Source organism: Nipponia nippon, unplaced genomic scaffold, assembly GCF_047370975.1.
Source record: "Nipponia nippon isolate SJK-2023a ecotype South Korea unplaced genomic scaffold, ASM4737097v1 scaffold_3, whole genome shotgun sequence".
Taxonomy (NCBI): domain Eukaryota; kingdom Metazoa; phylum Chordata; class Aves; order Pelecaniformes; family Threskiornithidae; genus Nipponia; species Nipponia nippon.
This window is the reverse complement of record NW_028262347.1, coordinates 106,386,381-106,410,760: the sequence shown is the minus strand read 5'-3', so window position 1 is coordinate 106,410,760 and position 24,380 is coordinate 106,386,381. Positions and strand designations below refer to the sequence as shown.

The 24,380-nt window shown below is 41.3% G+C and overlaps 2 protein-coding genes across 6 annotated transcripts in view; one reads left to right on the top strand and one right to left on the bottom strand.

Moving 5' to 3' along the window:
• WDFY4 (WDFY family member 4) overlaps positions 1–24,380 on the bottom strand; it is a 146,891-nt gene that overhangs the window by 31,078 nt on the left and 91,433 nt on the right. For all 5 annotated transcript variants that reach the window (XM_087764449.1, XM_087764451.1, XM_087764450.1 and 2 more), the window contains 5 exons: positions 19,133–19,281; positions 17,875–17,995; positions 15,372–15,457; positions 13,880–13,942; positions 15–57 (listed from right to left, as the gene is read on the bottom strand). In XM_087764449.1, coding sequence (XP_087620575.1) covers positions 15–57; positions 13,880–13,942; positions 15,372–15,457; positions 17,875–17,995; positions 19,133–19,281 — 462 coding nt within the window. The remainder of the gene's footprint in view (positions 1–14; positions 58–13,879; positions 13,943–15,371; positions 15,458–17,874; positions 17,996–19,132; positions 19,282–24,380) is intronic.
• On the top strand, positions 8,995–11,403 carry LRRC18 (leucine rich repeat containing 18). The gene is made up of 2 exons (XM_087764461.1): positions 8,995–9,094; positions 9,489–11,403. The coding sequence occupies exons 1-2, from the start codon at positions 9,054–9,056 to the stop codon at positions 10,366–10,368; spliced, it is 921 nt and encodes a 306-aa protein (XP_087620587.1). The 5' UTR covers positions 8,995–9,053; the 3' UTR covers positions 10,369–11,403.

Here is a 24,380-nt window from a genome sequence, read left to right as displayed (position 1 = left end):
GAGATTTAGCTTACCTGCCACTTCTGGAGCATTGTCTTTTCCCCTCCTGAGTGTTTCCTGTATGGAACAAACATTTGATTGAAATAATCTGCTTCGGAACAATAAGAGAAAGTCAATGCATTAACATCTGTGCTCCCTGTGCCCCCTGCTCTCATCCCACAGAAATAAGAGAACACCAGCACTAGAAGAATGTTGAAGTTTCATCATTGACCAAATCATTCCAAAACCACAGAGTGTCATCAGTTAGGTTAGTGCTGCAGGATGCAAGATTCGTTACTGCTTTCAGTAAGAAGGAAGGCTCTGCCTGATGAACAGGGATGGCCCAGCTTCAGATGGCTGAAGAGTTTATGACTGTCAGTCACTCCCTCTATGACACGCTGACTTTCCCAAAGTTACTTGCCAAGTCTGCTCCTGAATGAAGTGTCACTTACAGTATGATATTTAATAAAGAAAAAAGAAAGAAATAGGGTGGTGGTGTTAAGGCTGGATTCTGTTTGCCTTACTATATAGCTGCAAACTGCGTCAGTGGTGCCACATGGTAAACTGCAAGAATTCAGAAGCTGACTCACAGGCAGAGAAGATGCTCCTGCAGCAGAGGCAGATGGACAGCTGGGGACAGCAACCTCCTCAGCTGTTCCCGAGCTAAGCCACACTGCTAACCAGTCTGTGCTCCCCGTCTCATCCTACTGTAGAACTAGAGTGCTAGTGACAGGTACTATTAAGGCTGTCTGTTTCTATTCTGAAGCCTTATTCTCAAAGGCTCATGCTTTTCTGAAGTATTCTGAAAAAAACAGCTTGAAAACAGAGGTGTCTCAATCTCCATATCACAGATATCCTTTTTGCATAAAGCACTTTGAAACTAACGTGGTGCTTAAAAAATGGGTTGCCATTTTTATAGTTTTTTTAAAGTAACAGAGTAAATATGACTTCCACTGTCTCTGTTCTCAAAATGCAACATTTTACTGAAACTTTAAATAAAAAACAAACCATTTGAAGACAGATTCTAAACAGGGGAATTCACCTGAAAATGTGAAAGGGTCAAAGGTTCTGAGTAAGCAAAAGTAAGTTTCAACTACACTGAGCTAGAAGGTGTGTCGCTATCTGAAGGCCATGGATTTGCACTTGTTAATTCCTAGCAACCAAACTGAGACAAGTTACAGCTTCTGGATTAAAGAAACTTTTGATCTGCCAAAGTAAACAGGGTTATTGACATGATATGATATGATACGATACGATATGATATGATATGATATGATATGATATGATATGACATGATATGACATGATATAACTGGTGGTAGGAGATACTTTTCCCTTTGAGTGTGCAACTTTAATCCTAAAGCGCCAGCTCAGAGATTAGGATTACTAACTTCCTGAAGTGTAAGGAAATCAGTTCAGCCATAGATTAAAAAACTGCTGCGTGTATAACTAGCGGCTATTTTGCATTCTTATGCTCTGTATTGGATCACACCAGAAATCCACAAAGCTAGGCTTAAAGCATCCTCAAAGATCTAAATAAAACACTGGAATGGTCTATGATCATTACAGTTTTATTAAATTTGCAGTAGTAAATTCTTGTAAACTACCTCTCATGATAATGAATCATTATTTTACTGCCTATTCACTCCTGGACCAGTTAATAGTGTACATAAAGGAAAAACATAACAGTTTACTCAACACAGTATTTTATTCCTTGCTTAGGCACTCTCTTCAGAAAAAAGTGTGTATCTGAGGGAAGGATTTTGCATAGCCTAAGTAATAACCTATTCCGTGAACAAACATGAAACCCACAACCAATTCTAGCTCATGGTCTACAACTCCTAAGCTTTGTTTAGTTCTCCTGCCAAGCATATGAAACCTACCAATGATAGGCTATGTTTACAGAAACCAGGCAACACAAAAAGGTGTAGTTCATATCCGATATGGGAAAATAGGATCTTCACTCTTTGTCCAAAAAAATTAATAGATTATAAGATGGTCTAATTCACACAATGCAAATCAGAAGAAAGTCCATTGACTAGAGTAGCGTTATGGTGGTTTTGCACCCCCAGTTTGAGCCACACATAGCTCAAGAATGTAGGAATTCTAAAGCAGAAAACAGATATTATGAGCGCTTACCCTTTACAATTCAGCGCTCTCACACTATATGTAGATTTCACAGAGCTTTGCCCCGCTGGCCTTTGTAAGGTCTCCGACAGACATTTGGAACTCAGAGAGAGTATCTCAAAGGGATGGAACAGGATCAGGATTACTGGCATTATTTTAAGTGTGGGTGGATTAGGGTGTTTGTCACAGAGGGATCAGGTTAGGTTCTTCCCTTTCCACAAAGGTAGACAGACTCTGTAAAACTGCCCAAGTTTATTTTGGATTTATGGCTGAGTTAGAAAGCAAGGAGTATGTAACATGGAAACCTGCTCAATCCATCAGTCTTCCAACATTTTAAAGTGGGAGCATTATAAAGGAACTAAAATACCATACACAGAACTAAACTGGGCCAGCCTATGTGTGTTATGCAAATATGCATAATATATGTTGACTTGTGGGTGCCATGACCCTCCAGTGCAACTCTTGCTCTGCTTGTCACAAGCCCTAAACAGCTAATAAGGACTCTACAAGGGTCAAAACAATCCTCTCTCTGCTGACTTTGGAAGCTGCAATATAACTCAAAGAGGTTGATGAGTTCACCATGTCATGAAAATATGCAAGGATAAATGTAGTCACTCCCCTGTAAGAGTCATCCTTCTGGGTCTCAGGGGACCAGGCAGGATGCTCTCTCCAAGTCTCCAGAGATCTGGAATTCTGCATTCTCCCTTGTCAACTCGCAGGAGGTCAGAACATGAATCGCATTACAGGCAGCTCAAGCCTATTCCTCCCTTCTCTTGGTAATCAATCAGCATTCCTCCAGCCAACACCTCTCTAGCCAGCACAGCAAAAGCTCAAAGTAGACCAACTGCAGCTATCCAACCACAGTAAGTGCATTTAAAAATAAAGAAATAATCAAAGGCTGGTTTGAAAAAGAAACAGGAGAAGTGCCTACATATCTATCTGTATCTATATCTGTAAGGCATTTGTAAGGCACTAGCCATGGCAGAATCTAAGCATGATGTGTACTAATGATGATCCACCTTTAGCTACACTATGCATAAGTGATTTATTAATCCCTCTTGCATTAACATCAGACTATGATCTCACTCTTGTGATAGCCAATGCTCTCCATTTGCTAGAGACAGGTGTACCTCAACCCACTTGCAGATTCATTGCAGATGAGATAATCTCAAAGGATAACATTTTGCCCCCACTGAAATTAATACTAAAATTCCAATAAACTTAATTGGGTTCTTAGACTTCACAAAGCTGCTTTCATTTTCTTTTTGTCTTCCATCCTCCAGACTCCTTAAGTCTGCAAAACAGTGCCAAAGCTCTCCTAAACCCACTTTTCTTGAAGAATCTTTGCAATTACCAAAAATATTGTGAGGGAAATCCCCTTCCTGGTAAGCCACAACCTAGGTCCAAGTCCTACTACTAAAAGAGGAAAGAACAGGTCAAAGGGAATGTCAGCTTTCCCTGTGAAACAATCAAGTCTCTCTCAAAACTCAGAAAAGTGTTAAGGTAGACTACTTTAGAAAAAAAGGTACAGGATCCTCCTTGCTTGATTGTACCAGTCCCCCTTCTAGGTATTCTAACTCTGTGCTCAAAGAATAGAGATATAATACAAAATTTATAAATAAGTATAATATTAAAGTAGGGCTCCTTGAAGTAGGATGTCTTGAAGGGGCTGGGGAGGTAGAAAGGAATCTCCCTCATTTACAGAACACTGTTTGCACCATGTGTGTTCACAGGTTTAAACCAGACAAAGGGATAACATTTCAACTGTGGAAATGCTGCATGCAGGCACATTTCAGGTCGTAGAAGAAAAACATCAAGTAAATTCAATTAATTTGTTGAGGTGAGCAGAATGCAATCTCCAACCCTAGAATCAGCCAAGTACATCAACATTATCAGCTTCTTTATGCCAATAATATCCCAGTCCCATTATCAGCAAGAGAGGGACCTCAATGTTGCATCTCCTGTGAACAATACCTGCCACAAAACACACAGCTATTTCTCTTCCATAGTTGTTCTTTTCTAGATACTATTTTGAAATTATTGCGGCCAGTTACTAAAAGCTTGAGCTTGGTAGCCCCAGTCATAGAGACAAATTCCAGTAAATTCACATGCTACAAAGGGGAACTGTTGTATCAGCTGCACTTTTGAAGGGTCACAGACAGATGAATATAAAGTGCAGCTCATACCCTCTCTGCTGCACCGCTGAATGAGCCTTCCCTTCTGTGTCCATATCTATCCGATCTGGCAAGTGCTAAGGATGGTATCACAAATGTTGCGAGTTTTAACACACACATACAAGTATCTCACACTGTGTTACAGCCAAGTAAAATGAAATAGCCAAATGACTAAAACGGACAGTTAAGGTAACATTAGAAGCTGATGAACAGCTTCTAACCAGGTCCAGATGCTTTTTCTTTCTGCATAATTTGAAATCTAACATTTCCAGGCACTGCATGCAGTTCAGTTCTTTTCCCTCCAGCTTGAACTTGCATGCTGGAATCAAACATTATGCTAATGATCTCCAAGGACCTAGCATTGCTGTTGCTTAGGAACAAAAGACTCACAGGCTGTGGAAGGAGAATTCAATAGAGAGACCCTGGAACTGGGACCCTTTTTGCCACTCCTCCTCCCCCCCCGCACACTCACATACACAAGTTTCTTGAAGGGCTGCCATTTTCCATTTTCCATCGAGGAAGTACAATTCAGAATTTGCAGGACTGAAAACGAAATTGTCCTGTGCTCTCTGCTCACGGGTTTATTTACAGACTGAAAGACTAATTCATTACTCAAAGAAGAGTAGACAGAGGACGACTGCACAGTAACAGACCATGAAGGCTCATCCCACACTACTGAAAAAAACAAGCAGCTTGTGACATCTATACCTCACCTTCTGAGTCTTCCTAGCTGCTAGCCGGTAAGATCTTATGCAGGGGGGCAGTCTGGCAGAATTGTGGAGATGAAACAATATTTTTGTTTATTTTTCGTGGACCTTGGTTTTATAAGTGACCTTGCACTGTGTGATAGCACAGTGGCTCTGAAGTGATCTAGAAAAGTAAGAAAATTAAGGAAGGAAACCTCTCTCTATCTATTTGCTCATGGCAGGATTTAGTCTAAACCTGCCTGTTAGCTAGAGACTGCATTTAAGATAGTCAGTGAGTTAATCTCTCTTCCACAACAGGTTGTATCCAACAACAAAGAAATGGTAACAGGCTTGTAAGCAGGGAAATAAAAACCTACCCTAGCTGGAACTGCTTGGCTTCATGCATTCACTGTACAAATGCTGGTTTTAAGTTTTATATGAAATTATTTCCATAAAGCTAATCCATGGGTGAATTAGAACATGTCACTGCCTTCCTGCCCCCAGAGAAGTGCGGGGCATGCGTAGCTCTGCTGGGCTTGGCAAGCCTGCTCTGCCGTACGCAGACTTCCAGGAGGAAAGACAGGGAACTTTTCTCACAGACTAGTTCAAGATGGGATCAAGATGGTTCTGTGCAGTTTTGGGTGCAGTGAAGTAGGAAGCAGCAACCTATGGGAGGAAAAGAACAGGCAGAACCACAGAGGAGGAGGTCCTGAAACACCCAGACAGTGTCACATGCAGAAGGCCTGTTCTGCTTCTGCCAGCCCTATGCTGGAAAGGAAGAAGAAGGGTTCAGGTAGAAGAGACTAGATCATCAGGGTCCAAACCTGTATTCTTCTAGGATCGGATCTCCTTCTTAGGACAGGCTTAGCTACAATGGGTCATGACTGGGCCCTGTGCAGGTGCTTAAGTGCAGGTAAGGAGTAATCTGCAATCCTTCCTTGCCTCAGAGAGACACTGACAGTCCTAGTCCTGATGCTCAAGGTCTGTTCCCTCCCTGCAGCTCCCAGCAACACAGAGCACCACAGAAAACATGATGCCCTTGACACACATTTTCTATTCATTTCTGTATCAGATCAGCCTGATAGAGATCAGCTTGATCAGCTCTGGGCCTGTGAAACACTTCTAAAGCTCTGGGGTTAGCCCTGGGCTTTCAAAAGCCCAATCCAGACCAAAGATTTTACCAAGTGTGGATAAAAATGGAAAGAGTTTTCTAGTCAAGGTCCTCTTTAGCAAGATCTTATCACATCGAAATGCAGCACCCTCACCCTTGGGCAAAGGCTTGCCAGCAACTCAGAGGGTGAACCTGGCAGTGGGGTGAGGGTTTAGAGAAAATGAGTAAAGAGAGTTCCCTCTTGTCATCATCATTTGTTAGGTAATAGGGCAACACATGTACCTCTCCCTCCGCTGTCCCAGGAGATGCGCTGCGATCATGAGATTGAGCAGGCATAATTAACATTTACAGCAAGGAGGGCTCCTGTGACTCCTGAATTTTTAATATCAGTGGCTACAGAACCGGAGCCCTCTTATGTGGAGCTAAAGAAAATGAGAAGTGGCTAAGTAAGCTCCATTATCTCCAGCTACAGCCCTGTGAAACACTGATAATTAGTTTACAAGCATGCAGAGACAAGAGAGCTATTCATCCCCTTCAAGCTGTCTGGTGCGTTATGGTGCGTTATGCAGAACTCTAATGCTAATCTCTATCTCTGGGATTGACCATCACCTTTTTGTATGTTTGAAACATGGCTTCCACTTTTAACGCAAAGGAAATAGTACTTGGAAAGTGTGAGCACTCCCTAGGGACTCATGTTTTCCTGATCAGTCCACCTGAGATGTCCACGGTAGGATTTTAAAAAGTCCAACTAAAAGAGACCTGACCCTACCTTCAGGTGGTTAAATCTGTTTCAAGTCTAGGTATTATCCAATGCATCATACACAGAGATCTGCCTTCAGGAAAAATTACACTCATCTGTTTGTTTGGACTTCTTAAAAATATGAAAGGTTCAAGTTCAAACTTTGTAACAAGTTGTCAAGGGTTATTATTGACAGAGAAATACCCAAACCCAAAAGGTTAAACTGGACTGTTCCTGACAAGCAAGCCTCCGGCGCTCAACCTTCCACACTAGGCTCCCTCTAGTGCTCCCAGGCGCGCACAGCACCGAGGGACACCAGCACTGGGAACCAGCATTAACAGACAGCTGCAGAACAGGCTGATGTTTTGGCTAGCTGGTATTTTTAAGAAAGGAACTGTTTTGGATCAATGTTTTCCCCTTGGATTTTAAATGAAAAGTAGTAGAAAACATTACTAGCAACTGAACAAAATGTTTTCTTTCTGAGAGTTTTAAAGATGTTTTAAAAAGCATTTTAAAAGAAATTATCATTTTGAATTTTGAAAAAAAAATGTATTTTTCCTTGAGGCTCCCTTTAATTTTTTTTTAATGGCATACTTGGCTGAAAAACTCCACTGATCAAAATGTGCTGAATGTTTTGGTCAACTCATCCAACACAAAATTCAAACAAAAAGAAAGTTGGACCCAAAAGTCACCAGGTTCACATCAACTGCAGGAAACGAAGCCTCTTTCCATCCTGACAAAGTGTAAGGAAACTGCCCTGCAGATCTTTTTCTGAAGCATGGTAGTCACCTTCTGTGTACCAGTAAGGGACTCAGGGTGTCCTGTACCACCAGCAGGGCTCTGGCATTTCCCATGTAGCTGAACTTTATCTTCACAGAATTGCTAACAAGAATGTCGCATCAAATCCTTAAAATGAGTGAACCATGATTAAAACAACTATTGTTTTGATCTCCAAGAACTTCCTACCCACTCCTGGGCAAATTATCGAAGCTAACATCAACAAAGGTGGAAAAAGTGCTTGATTTTCCACTGTAGAGTACTTTTCTTCAGTTATCAGTCTACACTATGGAAAGAATAGCATTGATATTGCCCTGGGGCACAGTAAGGTCAAATATAGCAAAGATCGAGAGGCCTTCAGATATAACGGTAATATGGCCCTGTAAGTACTGGTGAGAGACAGAAATGTGGGAGTGACAGACACAGAAAGATTTAACTGTGTTTAAATATTTTTATATAAAATAACAAAGATTCAATTTTGGAACATATCCTCAGGGCAAGACTGACCCCACGGTGCTGCTTTCAGGATTTTCTGAAGCATCTGCCTCATTACAGAGCTCCCAGGAGTGTGGGTGGTAACTGGCAGATATCCCCCTTGCTTTTGCATTATTTTTGGCTATGGCATGTAATTGAAAAGGAGCTGAAATGCCTTAGTTGTAGCCTGAGCTTCCCCTTCATGTATTTGCACATGATTAATGAGTAGCCAAAAAGCCTGAAGGGTTTATAATGAAGCCTTTCTAATAGGAAAATGTATTGTAGACAAATCCATATTTTGTCCCAAACAATCATTCATCAAAGCTGCGATTTGACTCTTCACAATTAAATGCCAGAGCACCCGGACCATCCTAAGATTAGCCAGCTGTAACCCATGCTCCTCTCTGCACTCTGGCTGAGTGGGACATTGTCATCCATTTCCAGGGAATCAGCCTATTTCCTTTGTCACTAGCCATAATTAGCAGCTGTATTTGATGACCTTCGATTAGAGAGACAGTTCACGAAACCTGAGACTACAGTGGACGACTACTCATACAGGCTTCAATTCAACAAAGCATATAGCACATGCTGAGCATCAGTATGAGTCAAAAGTCTGACCAGAACACCTACACGCATTTTTCGAGGGCAGGGCACCATCACAGTGGGAGTCCATCTATCCCACAGCATGGATGGAAAGACAAGGTTAGAGTATCCAGAGTCTGTCCTTGAAAACACAGGAGTCACTTACTGAGGCCTGGTTTACCATGTCATTAAGCAGCACTGACACAGACCCCCTGTTGCAGTCAGCTCTGCAGGTAATGTGTGAACTGCAAGCAGTTCTGGAAAATCTAGGAGCCCACTATGTTCCTGAGGTCCTGGTTAAAACAAGACTCTTAATCATTTGCTTTAAATATTTAATCTTTCAACAGCATCCAGAGCCCAAATCTCAGGTCCATTAAACAGGATATTTAACCAACCCCTCAACAGATGCCAGGCCTGTTAAGAAGGCAACCTGTTGGTCTGTTAGAGTAAGTACAATTTTGGATAGCTTCTTTTAGTGCAGTCCCTAAGGACTGGATTGAGACCCACAATATGTTTTCCTCTGGTCCTCAAATGGCTGATGGATAATAACACATTTCATTCAGTTTCATTACATGCTGAGCTTAAATCAGTATCTAGGGATGAAAGACAGCAAATTTCTCCCACTTGTAATTTCACCCTGTAATGCAATATAGGTGTTACAATGCAATAAAATAATAGTGTATATTATTAGAATTTCACCTACTCAAAATACTTTCAGGAAGAACTTCCAGAGTTGCAGCTTCAGGGTTGAAAAGTCCTGACCTTAAAAAAAAGACTTCTGAAGAGTCCAGCAGTCACATGTTAATTTATAACTATGTGATTGTTTTTTTTTTTAATTAGGGAGCAACAGCCACTGCTTTCAAAGACTTTACTGGAGTTCCCACACTTCATCCACAGAGTCTGGTGTGTCTGTCTGTCTCTCAGTGGAGAGATGGCCAAGGGGAAAGCAAAAGGTCAAAAAGGTAAGAAGATCACCTTGAAAATTGCCAAAAATTCCATCCGGATATCTTCTGATGGAGGGCGCCGTCTTGACTTAAGCAAGATGGGTATCACTACCTTCCCCAAGTGTATTCTGAAACTGGCTGATGTGGATGAACTTGATTTGAGCAGAAACATGTTGAAAAAGATTCCAAGCAGCATCCAGAAGTTCCAGAAACTGCGCTGGTTGGACCTGCATAGTAATCAGCTTGAGGAGCTGCCCGAGGCAATAGGTACACTTCAGAACCTTTTCTACCTGAATATATGCAACAACAAGCTGACCACCAGAAATCTGCCAGAAGAGTTGAACCTTCTCAAGAACCTGCGTATTCTCAACCTTGGCTTGAACTGTCTTGACAGTATTCCCACCAGTCTTGGGGCTCTGAAGGAACTTAAGGAGATAGGTCTCTTTGACAATGCCTTGACCACCATCCCAAACAGTGTGACAAAGCTCCCCAAGCTCATGAAACTGAATGCAGAAAGAAACCCTTTCCCAGATTCAACAAATCAAGAAGAGCATGCCGACTCCATCAAATGCATAGAAACGTTTTATTTAGTACAAGATAAAGACCTGTGCTGTTCCTGCCTGAAGACGTGTCAGGATGAGAGGAACAAGCTGAACAAGTTAAGGAACGTGACATCTAGCCCCTCAAAGAAGCCAAGTTTCCCTTTACTCCTTACACCCAATTCCTCTGCAAAGGATAACCAAGAAGAATGGAGATTAAGAGGCAAACATCCCTGAAATATACCAAGGCACTCCACAGACCATGTGCCATGAAGTCCAGCCTAAGCTAATAAAAAGCTGACCTCCTTCCTCCTCCCTTTTCCTGCAGTTCTCTTCCTTTAAAGATCTACTCAGTTTTAGAAGCAGCAGATCTGTGTGGTCTCTAAAACAAAATCCAAAACAACTAAAACAGATGTATATTTGGGAAAGGGTGCATTTGGGAAAGGAAGGATTATTTCCATCTGGGCCTGTTCCTACAACATGTTCTCCATGTTTGGGTTTGTTTGGGGTTTTTTTTTTGGTCTTTTCTGTGTGCATGTGTCCAGTGAACCTATCTTCAAAAAGATCGGTTTTTCTAGTAACTCCACTCCCACCACTGAGCCCCAAACACTAGTTCTGTTCGTTTTCATAGGGTGACACACGGTTAAACTAGTCTCAGTAAATACCATTTGGAGGAAAAGGAACAGACCTGGCAACCCTTTGCTGCTGGTGGCTGCCACCAACCCCTCAGAGAATCTCAGACAGGCACTGTCAGTGTAGGAACCATGAGCCCATTCCAACTTAGCAGAGGCAGCAGACACAAATATTATGCTCAGGAGTAACTAAGCAGTGCAAACACAATGCTTAGAGCTAAACAAACAGTGATCCTGTTTGCCATCAAGGGGCCAGACTGCATAAGCAAGTTCTCTGGGATTTTGGGTGCTATATCTGGGTGCAGTGATCTCTAACTTGCACAACACAATCAGCACCACTACCTATTTTCACTGTGTTTTGTCTGCCTCTGAGTCTCCTTCCAAGGAAGGTACAGAAGGGAGAAGAGGTAGGGAAAAGATTGGTCTTTTTAAGGGTCCTGGGCATATCACTTAAGCAGTGACTAAGAGAAGAAGAGTCACCCGCTTCCATGATCCAAGAGTCAGCTGGTGAATTGATGAAATCGGGTCTGGCGTCCCCACAGTACTTCTAGCTTTCTGTTCACATGTGCGCATGCATGTGTGCACCTGAGTGCACACATTCACTTGCTCAAATCACATCCCTAGGGCAGAGAATGCTCACAGCCTGCGAACAGCAATATACAGGTACAAGCAATGAGCAGATTATAAAGGCAGTCAAGCACAACACGAGAAGAGGTGCTGGCTGTGGCCATGGTAACATATGGTGACAGCAAACATTTAAGTTTATTTAAATGAAGAATAAAGTGCCAGGGGCAATGTCCTCAGTTGTCCAGTAACAGCCCATTATCATTTTTTAAATGGCTACAGTAAAGCCTGGGAGTCAGAACTCCTGTGTATTATTCCTATGGACTAGGTGGAAAAACTGATATGGGGTTTCCCAGAAATGCTACTACCTCAATATCATATGATACATCAAAGCAGTAATTTCTTCTTTCATGCTTCATCTGTGTAGTTATTAATAGTGTGTCTGGGCAAAGAGCTTAGTCTGGCCTGCCTCACTGTCTCAGGTAGGGCAGGAAAAGCTGAGATGCTATGGAAGATGGCCATTGCTCCCTAGATGGGGAAGGAGAATTTTTCTAACTCAGAAGCAGCTCCAGAATTCCAACGAGGTAAAAGTAAACTCATGAAGTCCTCAGTACTTCAGTTCCCAGACTAGAGATTGGTAAAGGCAAGCATGCCTACTGTGATCATTTTCTCTAACTTTCTACTTAAGCAGAATTTTCCGGGATCATTACTTAGGCAGTGGCACTATCTTATGTTTATTCTATTTCAGCTCATGCTGTAACATGGCCCAGACAAAGCTATGCCAAAGGCCCCTGTCCTGGTTTCAGCTGGGATAGAGTTAATTTTCTTCCTAGTAGCTGGTATAGTGCTGTGTTTTGGATTTAGGATGAGAATAATGTTGATAATACACTGATGTTTTAGTTGTTGCTAAGTAGTGCTAAGTTGTTGCTAAGTAGTTGCTAAGTAGTGCTTAGAGTAGTCAAGGGCTTTTCAGCTTCCCATGCTCTGCCAGGTGCACAAGAAGCTGGGAGGGGGCACAGCCAGGACAACTGACCCAAACTGGCCAAAGGGCTATTCCATACCACATGACGTCATGCTCAGTATATAAACTGGGAGAGTTGGCCAGGGGACAGGGATCGCTGCTTGGAGATGTGCTGGGCATCAGTCAGTGGGCGGTGAGCATTGTACAGCGTATCACTTGCTTTGTATATTATTATTGTATTATTATTATTTGTTTTTATTATTATTATTATTACTACTACTACTATTACTACTGTTCTATTTTATTTTACTTCAATTATTAAACTGTTCTTATCTCAACCCACGAGTTTTCTCCCTTTTACCCTTCTGATTCTCTTCCCCATCCCCACTGGTGCAGGGGAGTGAGCAAGCAGCTGTGTGGTGCTTAGTTGCTGGCTGGGGTTAAACCATGACAGCCCCTTACATTTTCAGAGTGAATAAGGTGCACAGGGTCCTCTCTCAGCCAGTGGAGTAAAACTGAAGGCAGAGCCAGGACAGGCTACTTTAGACCTAGACATACAGCCTGCTTCAATCTCTGAGACCAAACATGAGTCAAGTGTTTCTCACAATAATCACAAGCCCAGCTAAAAGCCCAGACTTCCTGCAGCCGTAGTGCATCTTATCTCAAGACACTGCCACCTCTTGAGCACCCAACAAGCACAAGCAAAGGAAACCCTAGGGTGAATTATTGGTTACTGCACACAGAACACACATCGTGCTCCATAGAGTCAACCATCACCTCTAGCATAGGTTAGGCTCTAGCCAGAACCGGTTGCATACTGCACTGATAATTTTTGCAAGCTGATGGCTGGTACTCAGAGGTGAAAATGTTCACTTACAAGATAGGTAATGATCTACAACAGGTAGAGTGAAAATTAAAAAGAAGAGTACAGCTGACACAGGCCACAACAACTCATAGGGGCAATCTGCCCCTCAGGTCTCAAGAGTATTCCAGCCTCCAGGCAATCATTTCCAAGGACACTAATTAGGCACTTAGGGTTGTGTTCCTCAGATATCCAAACTGAGAAGAGTTCTAGGTATGCAAGTAACTCAAGGTCAGTATGAAACATGCTCTCAATCACCTCCCACTAGGAAAAAACTTTTTTTCCCTGCAGTGGTGAATCTGAGGGACAAGTTGGAATCTCCACTGCACGGTTACTATCACATGCCAAAACATGTAACATGTACATCTATCACTGTCTGCCCTAACCACGCAATAAAGAGGCCATTATGCAGAAGCATTATGGATTAGCTCTAACCTCACCTCACTGTCTCTTTCCCACACTAACTATCTGTGTAGAGTTTACCAATAAAGTCATACTAAGGAGGTAATAATTATAATCAACTATGCACAGTCAGCTACTCAATACATTCTTCATGTCTTCATACTGTGGATGCTGTACACTAGAATGCTTTTCGGAGTTCTGGGGACACCTTTGAATCTTTAAAACAGGGGGCACAAATAGGTATGTTTCTAGATGCTTTTTTTAAGATGAAACTTATTCACACAATTGCACTTGTTATCTAGTTATCCAATGTTTCCTATGTTTTACCTTATATTCAGGGACTCTTCTGTTATCCCCTTCGACTTCAAAGCAGGTTGGAAAGAGCAAAATCTATAGGAGATATGAAAGGTCACATTATAATCATTTAAACGGTTGTCTGTACATATTAGATATGTATATAATCTATGTCATGCCCTGACAGCAACTTTCTTCCTGAAGGACACCACAACATTTCACTGAGACTGTAACCTAGGACAAAGCTGCAAGACAACACAGCAGAAGCATACCTTTTAATATTAAAGAGTTGCCTATGGGCTACTTGAATTGATATATAGGGCTATGGACTTATGACCAGGCAGTTTAAGTTGCTATTAATTAAGCCAGAGAATGAGAACTCACTCAGACATTTATCTAGCAAAAAATGGCAGAAAGGAATACCAACCCACATCTCAGCTATTCCTATTTACTTTCACTGGGGGTTTATCATGTCAGATGTACTAAACCCTTGAAATACATACATTTGGTGACTTTCAGCTGAGGGGCAACAAAGGCAGCTGAGGATCAAAACATTATCTTGAACTGCCTCTGCAAGATTCCCCCAAGAGATGTTTGTCAGAGCTGAGAGACAGCAAAGATAAGGGCTAAACAAAGCAGCTGGCTCTGGGGCAGAACCTGGTGATTCTAAGTAGCCACATTATGCAGCCAATTTAGAATGGAAGACTGGACAAATCTGCATTGACTTTTTAAGCAATGCTCCATTAGAAACTGCTCAGAGATTTTGGGAGCAGACAGAACTGCTATGATTGTTTAGAAATTAACAGTACCAATCCTCAGTCCAGGCTGCAGAATTTATCACTGGAAGTACTACGGATTGAAGTATTTTTCCTGTGCAAAGGACAGTGAAAGTAAACATGATATAACAGCCAGAACTGCAGTAGGAAAAAAAAAAGCAAGAAAACAAAGTGCAAATTAATCACTTCATAGTCTTACATTCAAGTTCCATCAAACAAGACAAGCACATAAGGAGAAATCTTTTAAAAAAAAATATTCCATTGTTAGAAGTTACCTTCACACCAAAGATACAGTCAGAGTCAGAGAGACAAAACCATTTTATTAAAATGAAATAATCTAACGATACTTGGTGTGCTGGAAGAACAGAAGAAACCTTCTTTCACCCAGTACTGTGAGGTGAGATGGAGGTGGCGCTCTCATCTCAGTGAGAGGAAGCAGCACAGCTACAATTGCTATTTCCTGGGATGCAGGGACATAAAACTCACCACTGGGTGCTAGAAGAGTCCTACACATGCATTAGCGCCCTTGATAAATCAATGGCTATACAATGCTCCGAAGAATTCACAGGTCAGCAAAAGGAAAATTTCATAGCTTTGCTTAAGTGTAACCCATAAAAGACCAGGGAGCTGCAATTGAAGAAAAAGCCCCTGGGACAGCACACAACAGACATCTGAAGCCAAGATAAATAGGAGCAATAGACCAGGAGTGTCACCTGGGTGCTCACATATTATTATGAAGTAGTGGTTACCTCTTATATATCTTATTTCGGTCACTGTCATGGAAGACAAGAAATCTGGAGTAACCATTTTTGAAGAATATTTCCAAGGCGATCTCCTGGAAAGGTAAATCATTTACAGTGTGAAGAGCTGCAGAGCAAAGCCTACCTAGTGCTGCAAAGAGTCCATCATGGCCTGTCCAATTATTCAGGGCTTTAAAAAAAAAAAAGGCCTTGACTTTGTATCAAGTGTGAAGAAGTGTAGCAAAATATACCTAATATCCCCAATTTCTCCAAATGTAGGAATGCTCCTACTGGGTTGACTTCTCTGAAGCAAAACCAAACTCCAGATATTGGTTCCATCACCCGCCTCCTCCTGCTTTTTCTGAAGCATTTTTATCTTGAAATCTCAGTGTAATTAACAAGACACTAGTAGCATTAACTTCTCATTAGGTGAGAAAGATAACACGAAGAGGGGATGCTAAGTAAGAGTTTCTTTTAGAAAGCAACCATACTGCTTTCTAAATGAATAGTGAGCTCAACAGAAATGCCAAAATAATTTCTCCTGACTAGAAGCAGCAGAGGAGGAAAGGAAGTTTATGACATTTCTCACTGAAGCTTTATAATCAAAGCTGAAAACTTCACCCCCTTATTTCCACAATGTCTCCACACATTCTTATGTTGGTCATTTGCTTATAATCCTATTATTTATTCAGTGAGTGGTCCTTTTTTCCCCAAAGTCAGTCAAGTAAAACTATAAATAACGTGCAGTGTCTGGAAACCCAGACATGAGTTTCAATCCAAATACGGCAGGTGCAATACAAACCTAGAAAAACACCACAATGGCAACTGCTCCATACATGATTCACAAATGAAGTACAAAGCAGAAAGGTAACATGAGACCAGCTATGACAATAAACAGCTTGCAGCATTTGCTCTGAAGCTCAGCTTTCCAAACCAAGTCTGCTCAAGTGTCGCCATTACAAAATTGGGCCATGTGGTTTCACAGTGCTTTGCTCTGAGCTGGGCTATGTGCATGAACAGGAGATCAGCTCTCCGAGGCACAGTAGCTGCCTAAACAGCTGATCCACCTGTCCTGTAGGGAAAGCACGAGGAATCAGTTTTCTTCTTTTTCCGTAATATTTTTTCACTGGAGTCCCAGTGCAAGAATTTGAGAGCCTGATACAGATATCTGAGTTTTCAGTTCACTATTTGAAACAAAGCAAAAATAAACAAAAAACCCACAATGAAAAAAAACCACAAAACCCCCTCAAACTAAGAAGCCCCACCTCTCCCCTGGCCCATTCAAATAGCGTTTTTACTCATCTCCATTTTTCACGTTGGGTCACACAAAACATTTCCATTTCACCTGTTTAAAAAAATCCATGCATACACAGATGTGAATATACGAGAAGGCGGCAAGATTCCCCTGGCAACTTTGATGCTATTCAGAAAACAGACAAAGAGGTGACAGTTCTGTTGCTCAGGTTGCTCACCAGTGATGTAAGAAAATAAGCTTTATGCAGTTACTCAGAACAAGACTTAACATTCCTATACATGCCTGGAGAGTGACCTAACCACTGAGATATGCTATACCCTGTAGCAAGTCTCACCTACTAAAATTGTTCATTTTGCATATGTAATTAAATATAAAATAAACCAGGGCTGAGTCATGGATGAGTGCCATACCACATGACATAAGACAATTATCAGCCCCATTTTCTCCATTTTTTGAATTTTCTGAACGATTTCTTAATTTTCTGTTGAATCTCAACCTTCCAAAAATGGATTGAAAATAACAGGTAACTAGTTACAGCTTCTTCAAAACTCCATATTTTTTATGGAACAAAACAAACTAAATCTGTGAATTATTCTTTAGACTGTACGAAAACCCTTCAGAGCAAGCACAGGCTCCAGTGCCACAAGAAGCTCTAGCTACAACTCTTCTATGATTCTCATCACAGGCTCATCTAAACCAGAAAAAACTAAAAGGGTACCAGGCCACTGGTAATGAGTCACTTCTGGGTAGTGCAGCTAAAGGCACAGAGGAATGAAATCCTCTGCTCTGACTTATGATTCATGTATTGACTCACATGCATAACCTGAAAGTTATTCCAAGAGGCCCAGGGTAAACGTGTTACACATACCCATAGTCCGCTGATGTCCAAAATTACTGAAGTCTGTGGGAGCTGAGCACTACTGAAAGTCAGCCACTTACTGGGAGCTTCCATCAAAACACAGGAAATTGACTTCAAGTTTTATTTTCAAAAACATTGAGATAAACTGTGAAGAACATTGTTAGCCTGACAACTAATGAGCCAACCACTCCAGTGAGAGTGCTTAAACACTCTGGTGAATATAGGAAGGAGTTTGTATTACCAAAGGCTAATGAAGCAATGATGGGAGCAAAAGCATTTTGGGACTCAAGAAAAAAAACATCAGCAGTCTTAGTAAAAAATGTGCAAGTAGTTTTCAGTCACATGTCGTTACTGCTGTTGCAACTTTCCCTCAAATGACCAAGCATGTTAGTTCCTACCTGCAGAAGAAAGCGCATCAGATGAATCTCTTTTATATCATTATATGAATAACGGGAACACATCTGGTCTCCCACAGCATGATCTTTATGACATAAGTTGAAAATAAATGGATCACTGATGCTGGAAGAGAAAAATATAAAGAAAGAAAAATTAATTTGAAACAAATAAAGATCAGGAGAGCCCTCATGACCATCCAAGTCCTCCCTAAAGAAGAATAAAAATGCTAAGAGATAGCAAGATCAACTGTGATATGCATTAATTGAAAACAAAGCTAACTACTGAAGGCAGATTTTTGTATTAGTTCCCAAAATAAAATTAAGAGCCTGTGGAGGCTAAGGGTAGGTTTGGAATTATTTTAGCACATGCAAATAGGCAGACAGCAATGTTTTGCACACACTGAAGTTTGAGAAGCAGCAAGGGAAGGGGCTGGGTGGGAGAACTTGAAAGCCTGGGTCAAGGGCAAGCATCATATGGACACACAGCTATTATAAACAGCAGTTAATTGGAACTAATAATTAAGAAATTAATTCGTTATTACTTTAGTTGTGTACATGTATTGCAATTGCTATCTACAGCCTAGGCCATAGCAAATCCCTTAGAAAAACAACCTAAGCTTTTATCGGAACCAGTCCAATCAATCCTTATGTCACCTGATCAGATTGACTGATATTGGACTTAGTAAGAATCGGATGTAGAGCAGACAGTCAGGGAGTAAAAACACTGAGTTACTCACTGTCCCACTGGGCTTTGCACATGAGCACACAGTATGCGCAAAGAGCTAAGTCTAACAGACTCATTTTCAATATTGATTAGTTTCAATAAATCATGAGTCAAAGCTGATAGCAGTGTGCCAAATATTAATTACGATTCTGTCTTGGAGAAACAAATAAAAACTTATGAGACAATGAAGCTAAAGGCTCTTGTAATGACTGTTCCATATGAATAAAAGATGGAAGCCAGTCAGAAAGAAACATTAACAACACTTTAAAAGAACTGAAAAACAGCAACGTATGTGTTAGACTGCCCACCATCTCCATCTGTTGGAGCTAGGAGTCCTTGTTGCACCTCCAAAGCCTGTGAACAAGCACCTATGTTAGCTATGTTAAACCATTCTGTTAACAGATGGAAAGGATGGCAAACTTCTTGCTTTGCTGATATCCCTCTTAAAATCCCCCCAAAGTATGTGCAAATTCCAGGTATCCATGCACCAATATTGAAGTTAACCAAGCAGATCTCTGGGAGGAAAGAATGGCTCACCTGGACAAGCAGTGACGTGTACAGTAGACTTCTTCTAGAGGGGATAACACAAAGCACTCGCAGATGTAAAAGTGCTCTTTGCCGAAGAGCAGCACTCCTTCCAACACTGTATGCCCCTGCACAACTGCCACAGAGCACTTGAATGTGACCTAGTATGGAAGCAAGCATAATGAAGCCAGGAGTGGGTAACACAGGAAACAGGGACAGCAGGGAGCAAGACCCAGTGATGCAGAAGGACACATGTTTGTACCAAAACAGCTGCCATCTTGATTGGCAGGTCTATAGGGATGCAGCCACAAAATCACCATATGACTGACAGTGCATGCCTCTGTGGTACTAGTAGTGGGAGGGTCTGATGCCTTTTTCCCCCCAGTAAATCTGTTCCTTCCCCATCTATATGTGGCTATATTTAGCAATTTCACTACAGAACATGAAGAACTTGCAAATGTTGCAGGAGTTAGCACTGCAAAACTTTGTTAGACAGCAACACTTACTACACAGGCAGGGGGTTGAAGCACTGAGGAAAGAAGTGACTTACACAGCATCATACAGAAAACCAGTGGCATATAATAAATATATGTATATTCAGAATACAGAGAAAAGGCAAATACTTTTATTTAGATCCCAGTGAAATCTATACTTGAAAAAATCCTGCAAAGGGATCCCAGGGAGCAATGAGCAAGGAAAGGATATAATAAAATCATAGAATCATAGAATCATTAAGGTTGAGAAAGACCCTTAAGATCATCGAGTCCAACCGTTAACCTATCGCTGCCAAGTCCACCACTAAACCATACTCTAGGTATCTATCTCACCATGGCCAGCTGAATCAGCATACAATAGATTGAAATCTCAGTAACACAAAACTCCTTGCATTGTCACTTTTGCTTCTTTTATTATACAGAAGGCCAATCAAAATATATGAATCTATGATTATAGTTGTCTTAAAGATTTAGTTAAACATTCTGGAATAGTTTAAAAAACCTCCCTTGGCATCCTAAGACTCATTCTTTTTCTTTCTCCTGAGCAAATTAACTTGGCCCTTAAAATAGAGGAATTTCTAACCCATAGTTTAGAATCATTGGGAATTTTTCAACAGAGTAGTTCTTCAGTCATATATGTCAGTTCACAGACAGTTTTCTTGGGAATTGACCAGTTTTGATAAAGTAAAAAAAGCCTTTTTTTCTGGAACAGTTTCTATGGCTGAGAGATGGCGCAGAAAGAAAATAGACCAATACAGAGACCAGAAAAGCCCAACGATGTGGAAAATTGTGTGGGCTGCAGAAAACAAAGTTCTGATTTCGAATCAAGCAGTAATTCATTGCGAAGAATTGTCCTAACATTTAGATTCATTAAGTTCCTTACTTTTCTTGTCTGTTGATTCAATCTTCTGTATATACTCAGCTCCAAAAGAGCAGTCCACTGGTTAGCACAGTCAACTGGGAGGATCAAGGTCAACTCACTGCTGTGCCCAGTTTGGACCAGAACTTTGAACCAGTACTTCCTACATTCCCAGGGAAGGAGGCAGGAGCTAATCATCAGCCTATTAGCCCGGTCTCAGATGAAGCACCCTCTATTTGCAAAAATCCCTTCAAACATTCATACTGCAAAACACTAATGCTCCCCAAATCTTAAAACACTAATACTACCTTACACACTAAGAAAACTGCTCACTGCTGAGCTTCTCCTGTAAATCAACACAATCCTGAACTACATACAATCCAGAAATGAGTGTAAAATTTTGCAAGCTGAGTCCATCTGAAACTGCAAGGACCGGAGAGCTGCATACAGAGGGATTAGGTCTGAGAGGTACTTAAGTAACAGAAATTTGCTGGTTCAGAAATCTAGTGCAATGTTCTTGAGAGAACTGATTGACAAGTATGAGAAGTATCACAAAGTCTATTTTTCCTCTTAAGATCTCAATGAGCTCTTAGCTTACCAAACTTCATAAGAACAGGGGTCTTGTATTATTTTTTGTGCATGCAAAAATAACCCAGAAATAGCATTAGTTCTACTAGATCATGTAAAGTCTACATGATGATATGTACACTAAGTATGGTTCTAGTTCGCTTTTTGCCTTTGTTCCTACCTCACTATTTCTGGAACCAAATCTACAACCTTCCTTGCCTCCATCCCAAAATACACATAGGCTAGCTCAGGTCAGCTGAAACAGACCTGCACTGCTACACACAAGCTTTCCGTCTTGGATGCCAACATAACATAAATAATAAATTCATAAATAATTGAAATAAAATCTTGTTTCCACATTTAATTTTTTTTACTGAAAAGCAATTATTTTACCAACAAAATGGGGGGTTTCATTTTGAAATCACTTGAGTGGGCACAGAAGGTTGTTTTCATTCTGGATTTAAAAAAAACAACCCTGGAAGATTTCTGTGGGTAATATTTTATGAAAATACCTTTGCTCTCTTTCTCTTTCCCCTCTATATCTAAGAGGAAGCTAGCATTTTTCCATCACCTCTCCTGCAGATCCCACAGGAACACCTGTCTCTGTGGGGATATGCCAACCACAAAACTCTCTGAACTGGAGTGCCTGCGTCTGTGCATGCCATTACATGGTTAGAGGCATGTATGCTTGCACTGAGAATACTGGGGAATTCTGCTCACATTAGTGAACCACAGGGTTTCCTGAAGTAACTAAATAGCAGAAAGATCGCTTCTTTCCAAAAGGAAGGTAACTAAATATTGAAACATCAGGCAGTTGTGTAAAATAGCTAAATAGACACAAAGTTGAAATCCAGACTTCTAAGATATCTACCTCAGCAAACCCAGCCCATATGCCAGAGATCATGTGTGTGGTTTTGGGAGGCACATGGATTGTGAAGGAGGCCCGCTCATGATCATTAATATGGTGTGGCACAAATAATCACTCTGTTATTCCACCTAAGGCAAGACCAGGGCACATGAGCAGGCCTTGGGAGGGGAGAGAGCATGTATCTCTCAAACCTTAAACTCTAAGCCCCAGTACATTCTGTCTTCTGTACAATCCAACCAGCAACAGTCACCAGTGCCAAATCCATTTCTTCAATTTTATGTTATCACCCCCAACAGGACTGGACACATCTGCACTGTTAGAAATTCTAGAGCCCTTGGGCTGAGTCAGTTATTCTCATTTGGAGAACAGGGCTTATTCCATTCCAGGTGAGTAATAAAGATCTGACAAAGAGGTGTACTAGAGAACCCCCACCAGGACAGTCTTGTACCTACAGTCTTGCACTGAAACACCAAGCAGCTTGAAATTACCATAGATTAAACAAAAACTTTCCTTTTCTGTCAAAACAGAACAGAATACAGTTCACCAGCCACTAGAATCATTAATCAATGAAGCAAACATGACATAAAATAATTGAATAATTACCTTCTAAGGTATTGCCCAAAGCCCTGCATCTCTTGATTGCTCTGTTCATTCAGATGTATGAGGGAATTAAAGCTAAAGACATGGGGTTTTTTTCTTTTTCTTGTTTTTCAGAAGAGCTGTTTGTAAATGTTCCAGTTGCATTTAAGCAAATAGCCATAAAAGCATATCTGCTCTGGAGTTCAAGAGCCAGATTTCCAAAGGAATTACATGCCTGAAGATGCAAACAGTCTTTACAGTTTTCAATAACACTGGAGGAGGCTAGCCATCTATTCCTGCAGACTCTAATAGTGTTAGCATGGCCCCTCCAGGATAAAATACAATGCAAGGAAATTAAAGTCACAAAACTGTATCACTGGAACACACTGACCCATGTCACACCATCTCCTGAGCATAGAATTTTTACAGAATAAGGACAAAAGAATGGCTACTCCAAGTCTGTTCAGAGGTCCATCTTAACAACTATCCTCCGTCTTAGTAACAGAAGCTTAAGGAAAGAGTATAAGAAACATGCTAGGTATGGAGTGATTCTTGATCTTCATATACCTTCTCAGCAACCAGTGGCTTAGGGACATCCTGAAGCCACTTCCTCCTCCTCATTGTTACATCTCATGTTTCTCTATAAACACTCACAGCTGTCTCTAATCACTTGCTCAGCAAAAGGTACAAAAACTTTGCATGATACACATAAAAGCAACACATTCAGGTGGCACTGTATCAGGAATCACAGAGATGAAACCTGTAGTTATACACTCTTTCTGCCCTTTCTGTTGTGTATTGAGGAACCCACGGGCACACCAGCTACAAAGGACCTGTCAGTAAAGTAGGGTCAATGTTATTTAGGGCCACAGAGTTTAAAATGAATAGGAATACATGAAATCAAATACGTTGCTTTCACAATTTTCGCTAAGGAAACAGATATGTGTTATCATGGTAAGTGAGAGCAACACAGGTCCACCTCTCTGTGCCACTCACAAGACCTTTCCTGCAATGATTGTTAGTTTGCTTGTTGTTGAAGTCTCATCTTACTTTGAAACTGTCACACATGCGTCTCATTAATCACAACTTAAGAATACATGACAGGTTGCTTCATTCTCTCCACCTGCTCAATGACCAAAGGAAACTAAATCTACTTGACCTAGTCTTTAGTGGTAGGGGCTCTAGGCTCAAGTTCAGTCACATCTGAACTGTTACGAACATTGGATCAAATTTCTTCTGCTCAGACTTGAGTGAAACAACTGCAATCATGCGAAAGAAAGCTTTGTGGTCACAACTTTGCTTTGGAAGACCCAGGACACATTCCTTTTTTGCAGGTAGCCTTCACTCACCCTCCCTCCCTTATTCCACTGGAGCAAAAACCCCATGTGGGAAGTGTTTCTTCAGCCTGCACTTCTCAGGTTTTAACAACTTCCCAAATGCTGCAAGGGAAGAATATCAGATATTCTCTGATATAGGGGAAAAGGGAGAAAGGGGGGGTGGCAGAAGAAGGTTCTTGTCTTGTACATGGTCATGGGCACTGCAACTGCTCTTTGTCCTTGCTTTCTGTGATGAAAGCTACCATCTGTCCTGGCCGATCCCCAGCCTGAGAAGCTGGCATCCCTTAGTTGATGATAGCATCTGGAAGCCAGTTCTAATAGGATTGTGCTCATACCTCTTGCACACCCAGACGTCTCTGTCTCACTCCAGGCTCCTCTCAAACAGAAAATGCTGCCAAAAACTAATATGAGCCCTTAAATTTCCCCTTAGGTCAGTTCACTCAAGTTCATGCCCTTCCCACTGCTCCCATGACTCTCTCAGGAATAACCACAGCAAAGTCTGCCTGCACCTTTCCCTGCTGCATCATTCTACAGAAAGCAACTGTTAGGGAATCAG

Coding starts and splice junctions, on each gene's coding strand:
- LRRC18 (XM_087764461.1), top strand. CDS start 9,054: ATGCCAGGCCTGTTAAGAAGGCAACCTGTTGGTCTGTTAGA. Junction 9,095..9,488: donor CAACCTGTTGGTCTGTTAGA/GTAAGTACAATT, acceptor TTTTTTAATTAG/GGAGCAACAGCCACTGCTTT.